This window comes from Verticillium alfalfae, genomic scaffold, assembly GCF_000150825.1.
Source record: "Verticillium alfalfae VaMs.102 supercont1.4 genomic scaffold, whole genome shotgun sequence".
In the NCBI taxonomy this organism is placed as follows: Eukaryota; Fungi; Ascomycota; class Sordariomycetes; order Glomerellales; family Plectosphaerellaceae; genus Verticillium; species Verticillium alfalfae.
Window position 1 is genome coordinate 675,560 of NW_003315035.1, and position 10,864 is coordinate 686,423.

Sequence of the window (10,864 nt, forward strand, 5' to 3'; positions counted from 1 at the left end):
GGGCGATACCTGATGGCAAAAAACCACGTTCTCTGCCTTGGGGGGTCATTCGGCGTAAATTAGCAAAACACAGCCTTCCGCGCACCATTGCAGCAATGTGAACGTCCTCCATACTGGCAGTGGAATGGGGCATACTGGCTGCTCTTCAGACGTTACTGTGGACGCCGCATCTACCTGACTCTGACAGGATTAGCGGGAATAATGATGTGGACGGCGGCGCTTATTTCGACCCACTTGTTCACCGACAACGGGTATTGACCGAAAAGCACTGGCTGTCAATTGACTGTCGAACCACCCCACCGAGGTGAGGAACCCCGCCAAAGATCAGTGACCTTGAGCATTTCCTAAATTACGGCTTGACGAATGCGAAGAGCCTCCCACCTCAAGCTCGGCAGCATCGCCTTTGAAAATGGCGTCCCAACAGTAAGTCTTTCGCTTCTCTTCGATGAACCGTGCTGAATCATCTCTCTTGCCCAGACAAGATGCGACACCAAGCAACCCGAGAGGCATCCCTACTGCGCCTTTCGTCGACAAGGTCGAGGACTACGTTTCCACCCGCGCTGATGTCGAGCCTACTTTGCGCAACTTTCAGGAGATGATCTCGTAAGTTGCACTTGGGTTTACAGAGATATGGTCTGTGTCGGCAATCACAGCATATACGACCACGGGGATCCTGGAAGGAAAAACTCGTCATGGGAAGATGCTCGACGTAGTAACACATGACCTTCCAGGAAGTACCAGTTCATGGAGTTGAATCTCCAGAAACGAATGGGTGGCCTGAACGATAAGATTCCCGATATACAGAAGACTTTGGATTCAGTTCGCTTCTTGAAGCTGAGGAAGGTACGCAATAGCCAAAAATCTCATAGCTACTACGCAGATGCTGATCAAGCCTAGGATGATCCCGAGCCCGTGGAGACCACCTTTGAGCTTAACGACACGCTGTATGCGAAAGCAAAAATACCCCCGACCGACGAAGTCTATATCTGGCTCGGCGTATGATCCTTCGAATGTAAAGGAGGGTAAATGGTCAAGTTTGCTGACATGGTGCACAGGCAAATGTAATGCTTGCATACGAAATTGACGAAGCCGAAGCTCTGCTCGAGTCTAAGCTCTCAACAGCGAAACTGAGTTTGTCAAATTGTGAAGAGGATCTCGACTTTCTGAGAGAGCAAATTACAGTGCGTTAGCCCTGAAATGCCTTCGAGTCGCTCTTGCTAACCCCTTGCGCAGACTATGGAAGTTGCAATTGCGCGGGGTGTACAACTGGGGAAGTCGTCCAGAAGAGAAAAGACAAGGGAAACGAAGAAAAGGAGCCAGAGAAGGAAGGGGAAGGAGAGAATGGAGAGCCTGGCGCCTGGGCTGAAAAACCTGACGACTACATACATCATCCCGAGCCATCTCATGACAAAGCTTGCGCCCATCAGCGCTGAATAGGCCCGCTTAGCCCAACCTGTTGGGTTGGGCAGCACAACAGACCTACCGATATTCTCAGCAGAGGACATGAACAACTGCCTAGGAAAGAAAATGAGGACTGCTGATGGTAGATATCATTCATGATCTCCATGTGGTCCCGTAGCCTCAGATACCTCCCGGGACCCTAGGTACTACATCAAATACCGTAGAGACGTTACGCCTCGAGCGTCGATTCTCTGCACAGAACCAACTACTTATGTGCCATTTCTTGAACAAGCGACAAGTGAGTTGGGAAAAAATTCAGCATCGTCGGGCTTTTGATAAGAGTGGGTTAGGTTCGATCCAAGCTTGAAACTTCTCCATGATCCAAATCCCTCTCTTGACTGAGGGGTACAAAAGCTCGTGGTGGGTTACGTAAGGATTAAAGTGGCGGGCTTCCCGTCTTCCGTCGTCACTGGTGGAGGCGCGGCGGGGCGGGGCAGCCTCCTTAATTCGACCGTGACCGCTGTCTACTAAGCTGCTCTGTTTCCTACATCTACAGAGGCTTCAAGATAACCATAGCACCCGCAGGCTCTCACGTACGACGTCAAACCACTCATCGCAAAAGACAGCCTTCAAATACTGTTAACATGGCAGCCCAGACACAAATTGCGCCTGAGCTTGCTGCTCCTGAGCTTGATTCGAGCTACGACAAATTTGACTACCCCACGAAAGCTGCTGTGGCTCAGGATGGCCATCCCGGACACTGTACCGAGGCGCAGAAGGCCCAAATTCACCAACTGCGCATGATGCTCGAGGCTGAGGGCATCACGTCCCGCCTGGACACCTTGACACTGGTAAACATGGCCAAATGAGACGATCCGGGGCGTTGTGCTGACAGAACACCTCAGTTGCGCTTCCTGAGGGCACGCAAGTTTGATGTCAACGCTGCGAAGGCCATGTTAGTCACAATTGTCGGCTAGGTTCCCGTATGAGGTCTAACAGTACGCCAGGTTCGTCGAGTTTGACAAGTGGCGCAAGGAGATTCATCTGGATGCTCTCGTACCTACTTGGGATTACAAGGAGAAGGAGCAGATGCTCCAGTACTACCCTCAATACTACCACAAGACTGACATTGTGAGTTCTTGCTGGAAGGCTCCGAGCGAAGACCTGACTGACAAATTATACCTGATAGGATGGCCGACCCGTATACATCGAGCAGCTCGGTAGCATCAACCTGACCGAAATGCGCAAGATCACCACCGATGAGCGCATGTTGGACAACCTTGCTGTCGAGTACGAGAAGTGTGCCGATCCTAGGTTCCCCGCCGCCTCTGCCGTCAAGGGCTCGCTTGTCGAAACTTGTTGCACAATCATGGACCTCAAGGGCATTAGCCTTGGCAACGCATCTCAAGTCTACGGCTACGTCAAGCAGGCCTCTGTGATCTCGCAGAACTATTATCCCGAGCGTCTTGGCAAGCTCTACATGATCAACGCTCCTTGGGGCTTTTCTGCCGTCTGGGGCATGGTCAAGGGCTGGCTCGACCCTGTCACTGTCAAGAAGATCGACATTCTTGGCTCAAGCTACTCTAAGGAGCTCCTTAAACAGATCCCTGCCGAAAACCTCCCCGAGAAGTTCGGTGGCAAGTGCGTTTGCAAAGAAGGCTGCCACAACAGCAACGCCGGTCCTTGGCAGGAACCTCAGTGGAAGAACAGGGCTTGGTGGGATAAGCCTGAGGCTAAGCAGCAGGCTCTCGCGGCCCTCAAGGGCACCTCGAAGGATCCTCATGTCCTTGTCAACGAGGGCGGCGAGACAGTCATTGCTCCCACCGGTGCCGCCGGCGCAATCCCCGCCGGTACCGCCGACGCGGGCGCTCCTGCCAAGGCCACGGCTTAAGATTATTTAGTCACTTATGTCGTTTGGTAGCGTCGGTGTTGAAGGGGGTGGTTGTGGTGATAGCGGTATGATTGTGGTGCTTCGAAACAATGAAGTAAGAGATGGAAAATGCAGTTAAGGTGGAATGACTTTTGAGTTCAACACTGACAAAGGATAGAAGATCGGGGAGCTCATCCCCTTTCGCCCTGTATGGCTTCTGATGTTATACACTTGATGGACACTTGTTCAAAACATAGTACCTGCAGAGTAGTCACATCAATCGAGTTGCCAGGCACTAAAAGCCCAGCACTTCGTCTCAATTTAACATGAAGATCCCATATTTTTTGAATGCTCTGAGCCTCAGTCTGGTGTCTGAAGTAAATTCGTAAGCTGTACCTTGCTGAACTACTATGTACTGACCGCAGAGGCGGTTGGTCAAAGTACTCGAGAGGGTTATTATTGTAGTCAACGGACCTGTACTGAAGACCAAGATGGCGAGCTTACTAGATTGACCAATACACAGTATCAACAACATCTAGTACAGTTTTCCGATTTCGAGGACGGGGTGATGGTTATTGGATCATGTATATGCTACTTCATCCAATCTCATCCATAAGTTCATTAATCGTGTCTTAAAAACAGCTCAACTCAGCAGCCGAAGCCAACCCAAACTATGCAGCCCGAACTGGCTCGGAGGCAGGTGGCCATGGTCATCTCCCCGTAACAACATACTCGCCTGCCACTCTCGCCCTTTCCATCTTTGCCACGGTACTCGGCATCTCTCTTTTCACCTTTCCCAGGCCTTCAATGGCGCTTCGATGCGCGCTTTCAACTCCATCCTGTCTCTCGAGCACTCCGACATCGAGCCCTGCGCTTTCCAGATCGGCCTGACGTTTCCGCTCCGCCAATTCTTCTTCATCCCGCGTTCGCGCCTCTTTTAATCGTCTTGTCTGCTCTCCCGCCACTTCTGACGGTACGGTTTTCTTCAGCGCCGCAATTTCATTCAGCAGTTCCTCTTCCTGGCGTGCCAGATCCTCGACTTTTTGGCGCAGACGCGCATCCCAGGGTTCGTATTCGACTTGCGGCTCTAATTGTTTTTGTGCGTCGGCGTCGGGAGCGAGAAAGACTCTTGGCTCAGCGGGGAGCCCGTTCAGGGAGAGATTCGGCGCGGCGTGAGTGAAGGTCTTCGTGATATACTACAGAAGTCAGAACAGAACGCGGGTATCGAAAGTATATTTTGGGAACTCACCTCATTGATATGCTTCTCTATCTGTATCCTCAGCTCGTCCTCATCACCGGCGTTGCCTTCCATGGGTGGGAACGCATCGTTGAGGTGATCTTGCGCCGCGCGCCTCACGTTGGAAAGGAGGTAGGCGAGGTCCTCCGGACCCTGAAGCTCTATCCGCCTCTGCTCTGTAGATTCTGAGTCCATGGGAGTATGTGTGTATGCCCCCGGTATCGTGACAATGCGATGCCGGGCTACCTTCTTCAGCTTGTTGTTTTGTGTTTACCAGCGCACGCAGGTAGAGCGGGTCGCGACTTCCCCAGACCCACCATTTCAGGTCCCTCATCTTATCTTATCTGTAGGTAGTTATCAAGAATGCGCGCTAACCGAAAGCAAAAGTACCGACATCGGATTTCCCCAAGTGGAACTCACTCTACGTCAGTGTCAGTCCGCATTGCACCTTCAGAAGACGTCAGACAATAGACAGCTGCCATGACGCAACAAACTCAACCACAACGATATTCGATTTCGAAAAGACGCATCGGGTGCCCATCACACTGTGGAGTGGAAGCTTCATTTCCCTCCCTTGACAGCCTCATGGAACAGGATTGTCGTTCCCAGCTCAGCCGGGCGTATGGCCGCCCAAACCGATGAGCACGCCCCATCCACTAAGGACGCCTTGCACTATAGATGTGCGGGGGCGGACCTGCATACGGCCGGACCCGCGGTCGAATCAGACACTGTACGGTGAGACCTTGGCCTAGGTGCCTAAGAAAGCAACTCTGGGGGGCTGGACCTCCAGAATCGCATGCGCCTGTGAAAGACCTCTCCTGAACCATGACTCTACAATGGTCACTTGAACGCCCCACTTTGTGGCCGACAGTACCGCGATAACAGTGGTCTGCCATTTCAATTTCAAGTATCGTAGTGGATGAATGCTTGATAGGAAAGCATACTTGGCGGTGAGTCCTAAGGCTATCCACAGTTGTGGTTGGAAGTGTTCGAAAGCCTCGAACAGACCTTGCACAATCTGAGAGTGGGTCGGTCAAAAGCGCTACCTCTCTCTCTTTCTCGGCGAGGGCTGAAATACCACCCAGACGAAGATCGAGAGCAGTGGTTTGCTTTTCGGACAATCTGAGTGAGCGCCTTGCATGACCACTCTTCTCCTCATCAGCCGAGCACATGTCAAGAGCTCAGGGTTTCCCCCGTTAGCCGGGTCGCCGTCCTGGGCCTCCAACAGGCCTGTAATCTTCCAGGCGATCGACAACCAAGATCTGTTGCCAGGATTGTTCAATGGGCAAGACCGCGTCCCCGACCTCTCGCTATTCAGTTGTCATAGCCTGCTTGTCATAACCTGCTTGTCATAACCTGCACTACCTCATGATCATCCGGCAGTACGAGAGTTCCGGCACAGACATCAAGGAGTCTATACGAGCCTGCAACAACCAGCAAAAGAACCTCCACGGCCCACCGTGGCCCTGGGCCTCGAACGCTAAAGACAAGGAAACGTATCATTCACAGTGATCCTCCCAACAGAACGGCCCGACTCCATCTTTGGCAACAAGTCATAGGAGTGTATGTTTCAACGGGGATCTACAAGCAATCACGCATTCATGTAGTGCATCTGTTTTGGCATATATTTAGCGTTGTGTTGGAGGACCGCATGGTGCTGTTCCTCAAGGTCAAAGGGTGCCAACGTGAGTGGGATGACATGACATATGCCGCGGGTTCCAGGGGGCGCAGGTGGAACCCTGAGAGGCCACCCTGATGCGGAGAGAGTGGAGCCGAGCTGACAGCTAAGCTGCCCCGTAAGTGGCCTCATCCACTGGCTTTGTTGGGCGTGGGCGCCGCTGGGGCCGCCTGGTCCAAGTCCAGTCACTGTTGGGCGTTAGAGGATGGCTCGGTGGCTACCACGATCAGGGTCCAACTATGTTTCATCGCATCTCTGTGAGTTGTTCCTCCATGCAAGCTGGCGTCGCACATTGGCTGCAAGTAATCATTCTCGTTGGGCCGCTGAATCCGTGAGTTGTCTGTTGGTGGCCTTCCAACGTTGCATCCAGAGTCCTCCCCGTCAGGGGGCTTGAGCAGGTTGTCAGCTGGCGCATGGATCCACAGGCGATCATCTTGTCTTGGAACCAATTCACGACCCTTTGGGTGGTGACGATGAGTAGTGTGTTTGACTACCTACGGTACTGCAGCCCGATCCGATCGTATGTAATAGAAGTAGAAAACACCAAAAACGCCCTTTCCAGAGGACCAGGTGCATTGCATAGAATAAACAATAAAACCGAAGACCGAAGACCAACGCCCCTAGTGCCCTTCCATCCTTACTAGTAACTCCATGTTTGAATCCTCAGCCCGAACACCCAAAGCAAGGACATCGTCGATGGCCAAAAGTAGATACGCCGCGGGCATGAATCATAGTTGTTGGCCAAAGATCATTGCGGGAGCATGCTCTTGGACTCCTCATCTGTGAGTACAATATCGTGGACAGGGTCTCGTCGATTCTCAATCGGCTCGTAATCGCAGTCGACATAGGGTGGGAGGAAGATCTCTGTAGTGGGTTGTCAGTAAGCTGTCGCGCATTCACCAAGGGTCCTTCATACCTGGGTTCCAAAGATATCCTTGACTTGAAGACAGGTAAGAGAGCTATGAGAAGTGTCAGCAGGGATAAGTTCCAGTCGACTTGTGCATCACTGCATGCTTACCAGGCGGGGAGGGCCATCAGGGTCGCCGATGTTGATAACAGTGCACTCTTGCTTGGAGATGGCGGAGCCTAGAGCCGTGTTAGCGATCTGGCACCCGAAGCGTCAAAGCTGTCAAAGGCTCGAACGCCTGGGATGGGCCGAGTGGGAGCGTACTGAGAAGGCTGGGGCGACGGCCGTGGAACATATCCTGCTTCTGGACTGTCGGTGAGGGGTTCGTCTGAGGCGAGCTGGAGTACGAGGACGATGAGCTGGCTGCGGCCTTGGAGGCCTGGCTGCCCCGATAGGCAGCACCCGACGTGGGCGTCATGGGAATGGCAATCGAGGCCGACATGGTGAGATGGCAGCAAAGGCTGGCAACGTAGTTTATGGAGGGAAGATAAGCAACCAGAACGTTGACGCCAAAACTCCCCAGACAGACAGTCGCAGGAGACGATAGGAGGTGAGGGACAACGACGAGGGGTAACAACGGGAGGAGTGCTTCTTAGTCGCAGGACACTTTGAAGGTTGCAAGAGAAGAGGAATCACGAAGTGGGAACAGTCGGGGCGACAAGACGAAAGTGTGGTAGTCGTACAGTGCGGTCACGGACAGGTTGGGTTGGAAGGCAGCATGGGAAGGCAGGAAGGCAGGAAGGCTCTCAGGCGGCAGGTGGACGCCGGACCGGCAGGTAGCACTGGACGAAGCTCTAACTGGATATGCCTGACCGATGTGAATCACGCCCACGCCGTATCAGTCCAGGTGGACAGGTGGGATGATGTCGGAGTGGGGGAAGCATGTTAGAGCTGCAGCCTACCGAGTGGTTAGCTGAGATAACAGTGGATACTGTCCCGCTTTGGACGACTAATGGCCAATCGGAAAGTGAGGCTACCTGCCATGTTGGGGTCGGAGCCTGTCGTCAATCACGCAGCACCAAACTCACCGAGGTGAGCAAATCACGTGACTCACCTGATGGCTCCGGCGAGACATGCACTACCTCTGACTAAGCCTGCAGGCTTGGGAGGCGGCTGCGTCTCCCGTTGACGCCTACAGGAGCAGTCAAGCCAGACAACACCGAAGGTCGTCGAAACATCAACCTCGCCGCCATCTATCATTCACCCCCCCTCGTTCCCGCGCCACGACCCGACGAATTTTATCTCGTAACACATCAATCGAAACAAGCTCATCTCTTCACGACAAACAACACAGCCGTCAAGATGGGCGACGTCCTTGTGGAGAACCCAGCAAACCACATCCCTCCCCACAAGAGGACCGCGCCTTCAACGATTCCAAGCATCGACAACTTCGAGGGCTTGACGGCAGAGGGCGGAGACGACTATGCCGCGTTAAAGAAGCTCCAGAGGCAACTGGAGTATATCCAGCTGCAAGAAGAGTACATCAAGGATGAGCAGAGGTTCGTCGTTACCTTGAGAAGGGCAACCTAGCTCTCACCGACTGTGACTAACGAAGCAACCCAGGAGTTTGAAGAGGGAGCTTGTGCGAGCCCAGGAGGAGATCAAGCGCATCCAGAGTGTACCGCTGGTCATTGGCCAGTTTATGGAGGCTATCGACCAGAAGTAGGCAACAGGCCCAGTCCAAACGTCAAAAACGTTAAGCTTACCTTTCTAGTACCGGCATCGTCCAATCCTCCACAGGCAGCAACTACGTCGTGCGCATACTCTCGACCCTCGATCGCGAGAAGCTCAAGCCCTCCTCCTCCGTTGCTCTGCACCGTCACTCCAATGCTCTTGTCGACATCCTGCCCCCCGAGGCCGACTCCTCCATTGCCATGCTTGGCTCAGATGAGAAGCCCGACGTGACGTACGCCGATGTTGGTGGTCTCGACATGCAGAAACAGGAGATTCGTGAGGCTGTTGAACTTCCTCTGACGCACTTCGACCTCTACAAGCAGATTGGTATCGACCCCCCTCGTGGTGTCCTGCTGTACGGGCCTCCAGGTACCGGCAAGACAATGCTGGTCAAGGCCGTCGCCAACTCGACAACCGCCAACTTCATCCGTGTCGTCGGCTCCGAGTTTGTGCAGAAGTACCTCGGTGAAGGTCCGCGCATGGTCCGCGACGTCTTCCGCATGGCGCGCGAGAACGCTCCGGCAATCATCTTCATCGACGAGATCGACGCCATCGCGACAAAGCGTTTCGACGCCCAGACCGGTGCCGACCGCGAAGTCCAGCGTATTCTTCTTGAGCTCCTCAACCAGATGGACGGCTTCGACCAGACCGCCAACGTCAAGGTCATCATGGCCACGAACCGCGCCGACACGCTCGACCCCGCCCTGTTGCGTCCCGGTCGTCTCGATCGCAAGATTGAGTTCCCTTCGCTGCGCGACCGTCGCGAGCGCCGTCTCATCTTCTCCACAATTGCCTCCAAGATGAGCCTCGCGCCCGAGGTCGATCTCGACTCCCTCATTGTCCGCAACGACCCCCTCAGCGGCGCCGTCATCGCCGCCATCATGCAGGAGGCCGGCCTGCGCGCCGTCCGTAAGAACAGGTATAACATCATCCAAAGCGATCTCGAGGACGCCTACTCCAGCCAGGTCAAGGGCACAGCGGACGACAACAAGTTTGATTTCTACAAATAAGTCAGCCATCGCGACTGGACCACGGAGGACGGAGGACGCGGTTGTGTTTGGTTGATGGGCGCGGCCGAGACAATTGGCCATGTAATACGACAGACTCAAGCGCAGGCTTGGGCTCGAGGCGTACACGGGTGGGACGGCGTGGGGGGCTCGATAGATCGCGGACCGGGCAGGCGTCGAGGATGCTTGCCATGGCTGTACAATACACCGTTTTCCCACAACCTATTCCGACGAAACACGATGTCATTCTGGTTTCGTGTCAAGGCATCATGTGCTTCTCAGGCCACAGCGGTCACCTTCTCATTGCGCCATGTTTGCATAACATTGACATATGATGGAAACGCAATCGTGAATTCTAAGTGTATCCCGCCTTCCGCATTCAGCAACCAGATGTACATCAAAGGAATAAAAAGGCTTGACAAGAAATCAACCGTTGCCCGTCGCGAGGCACCCTATCATCCATCTATCCGTGTTTTCGTTTTCCCTCTCCAACCGTCTATGTCCGTAGCCGTCATAAGTAGTGCAGGCCCCCCCAAAGGCGTCAATACTATGGTAGACGCTGAGCCGAAACGCTCAAAAACACATTCCCTACAGAAAAGGGTCTATAAGAAAAAAGGCAAACAAGATGTATAAAACCAAGGCAAGGGACAAGAAAATCGCCGCCGTCGCTGATGCAGTCCCGCCACAAGCTCATACGCAGCATTGAATAAGAGATTCGACGAGCCTCCAGGGGGTATCGTTTGTGTGTTTTCGGTAAGCCGAGGGGTATATCCTCCGCTATCGCTTGTTCCTCGTTCATCGTCGTTCGCGCTATCAATCTCTCTCTTTCGCTCGCCAGTCAACTCGCTCCGACCCCCGAGTACTACCCGATAGATAAAGAGATCAAGGCGTAGCCGTATTAGCATTACCCATTATCTATTCGGTGGGGTCCTTCGTTCGAACAGATACTGTTGGCCTAAGGTTTTGATTTGAGCAACCGCGTGGTGCTCCAAGATGCCAGACGCGTACTGTGGCGTGAATTTCGACCATGTTTTGTACAGCTTGCTGGACCAAACGCATGTGGTCCAGATGATGAGTGATCAAGCGCGAA

The 10,864-nt window shown here is 53.6% G+C and overlaps 5 protein-coding genes across 5 annotated transcripts; 3 read left to right on the top strand and 2 right to left on the bottom strand.

Moving 5' to 3' along the window:
* Window positions 1-409: 409 nt before the first annotated feature.
* VDBG_03625 (prefoldin subunit 3) lies at window positions 410-1,437 on the top strand (the record flags this gene model as incomplete). The annotated part of the gene is made up of 5 exons (XM_003005626.1): window positions 410-423; window positions 478-603; window positions 732-843; window positions 1,056-1,181; window positions 1,234-1,437. The coding sequence occupies 5 exons, from the start codon at window positions 410-412 to the stop codon at window positions 1,435-1,437; spliced, it is 582 nt and encodes a 193-aa protein (XP_003005672.1).
* A 608-nt stretch (window positions 1,438-2,045) lies between these two features.
* VDBG_03626 (SEC14 cytosolic factor) lies at window positions 2,046-3,292 on the top strand (the record flags this gene model as incomplete). Its single annotated transcript, XM_003005627.1, has 3 exons — window positions 2,046-2,252; window positions 2,401-2,532; window positions 2,591-3,292. 3 exons carry the CDS (start codon window positions 2,046-2,048, stop codon window positions 3,290-3,292), a joined length of 1,041 nt encoding a protein of 346 aa, XP_003005673.1.
* A 528-nt stretch (window positions 3,293-3,820) lies between these two features.
* On the bottom strand, window positions 3,821-4,744 carry VDBG_03627 (conserved hypothetical protein; the record flags this gene model as incomplete). The annotated part of the gene is made up of 2 exons (XM_003005628.1): window positions 3,821-4,467; window positions 4,521-4,744. 2 exons carry the CDS (start codon window positions 4,701-4,703, stop codon window positions 3,982-3,984), a joined length of 669 nt encoding a protein of 222 aa, XP_003005674.1.
* Window positions 4,745-6,652: 1,908 nt separating this feature from the next.
* Window positions 6,653-7,710, bottom strand: VDBG_03628 (predicted protein; the record flags this gene model as incomplete). The annotated part of the gene is made up of 4 exons (XM_003005629.1): window positions 6,653-7,050; window positions 7,103-7,145; window positions 7,205-7,272; window positions 7,358-7,710. The coding sequence occupies 4 exons, from the start codon at window positions 7,533-7,535 to the stop codon at window positions 6,935-6,937; spliced, it is 405 nt and encodes a 134-aa protein (XP_003005675.1).
* Window positions 7,711-8,278: 568 nt separating this feature from the next.
* On the top strand, window positions 8,279-9,993 carry VDBG_03629 (26S protease regulatory subunit 6B; the record flags this gene model as incomplete). Its single annotated transcript, XM_003005630.1, has 3 exons — window positions 8,279-8,592; window positions 8,657-8,755; window positions 8,808-9,993. The coding sequence occupies 3 exons, from the start codon at window positions 8,396-8,398 to the stop codon at window positions 9,775-9,777; spliced, it is 1,266 nt and encodes a 421-aa protein (XP_003005676.1).
* Between the last annotated feature and the right edge of the window lie 871 nt (window positions 9,994-10,864).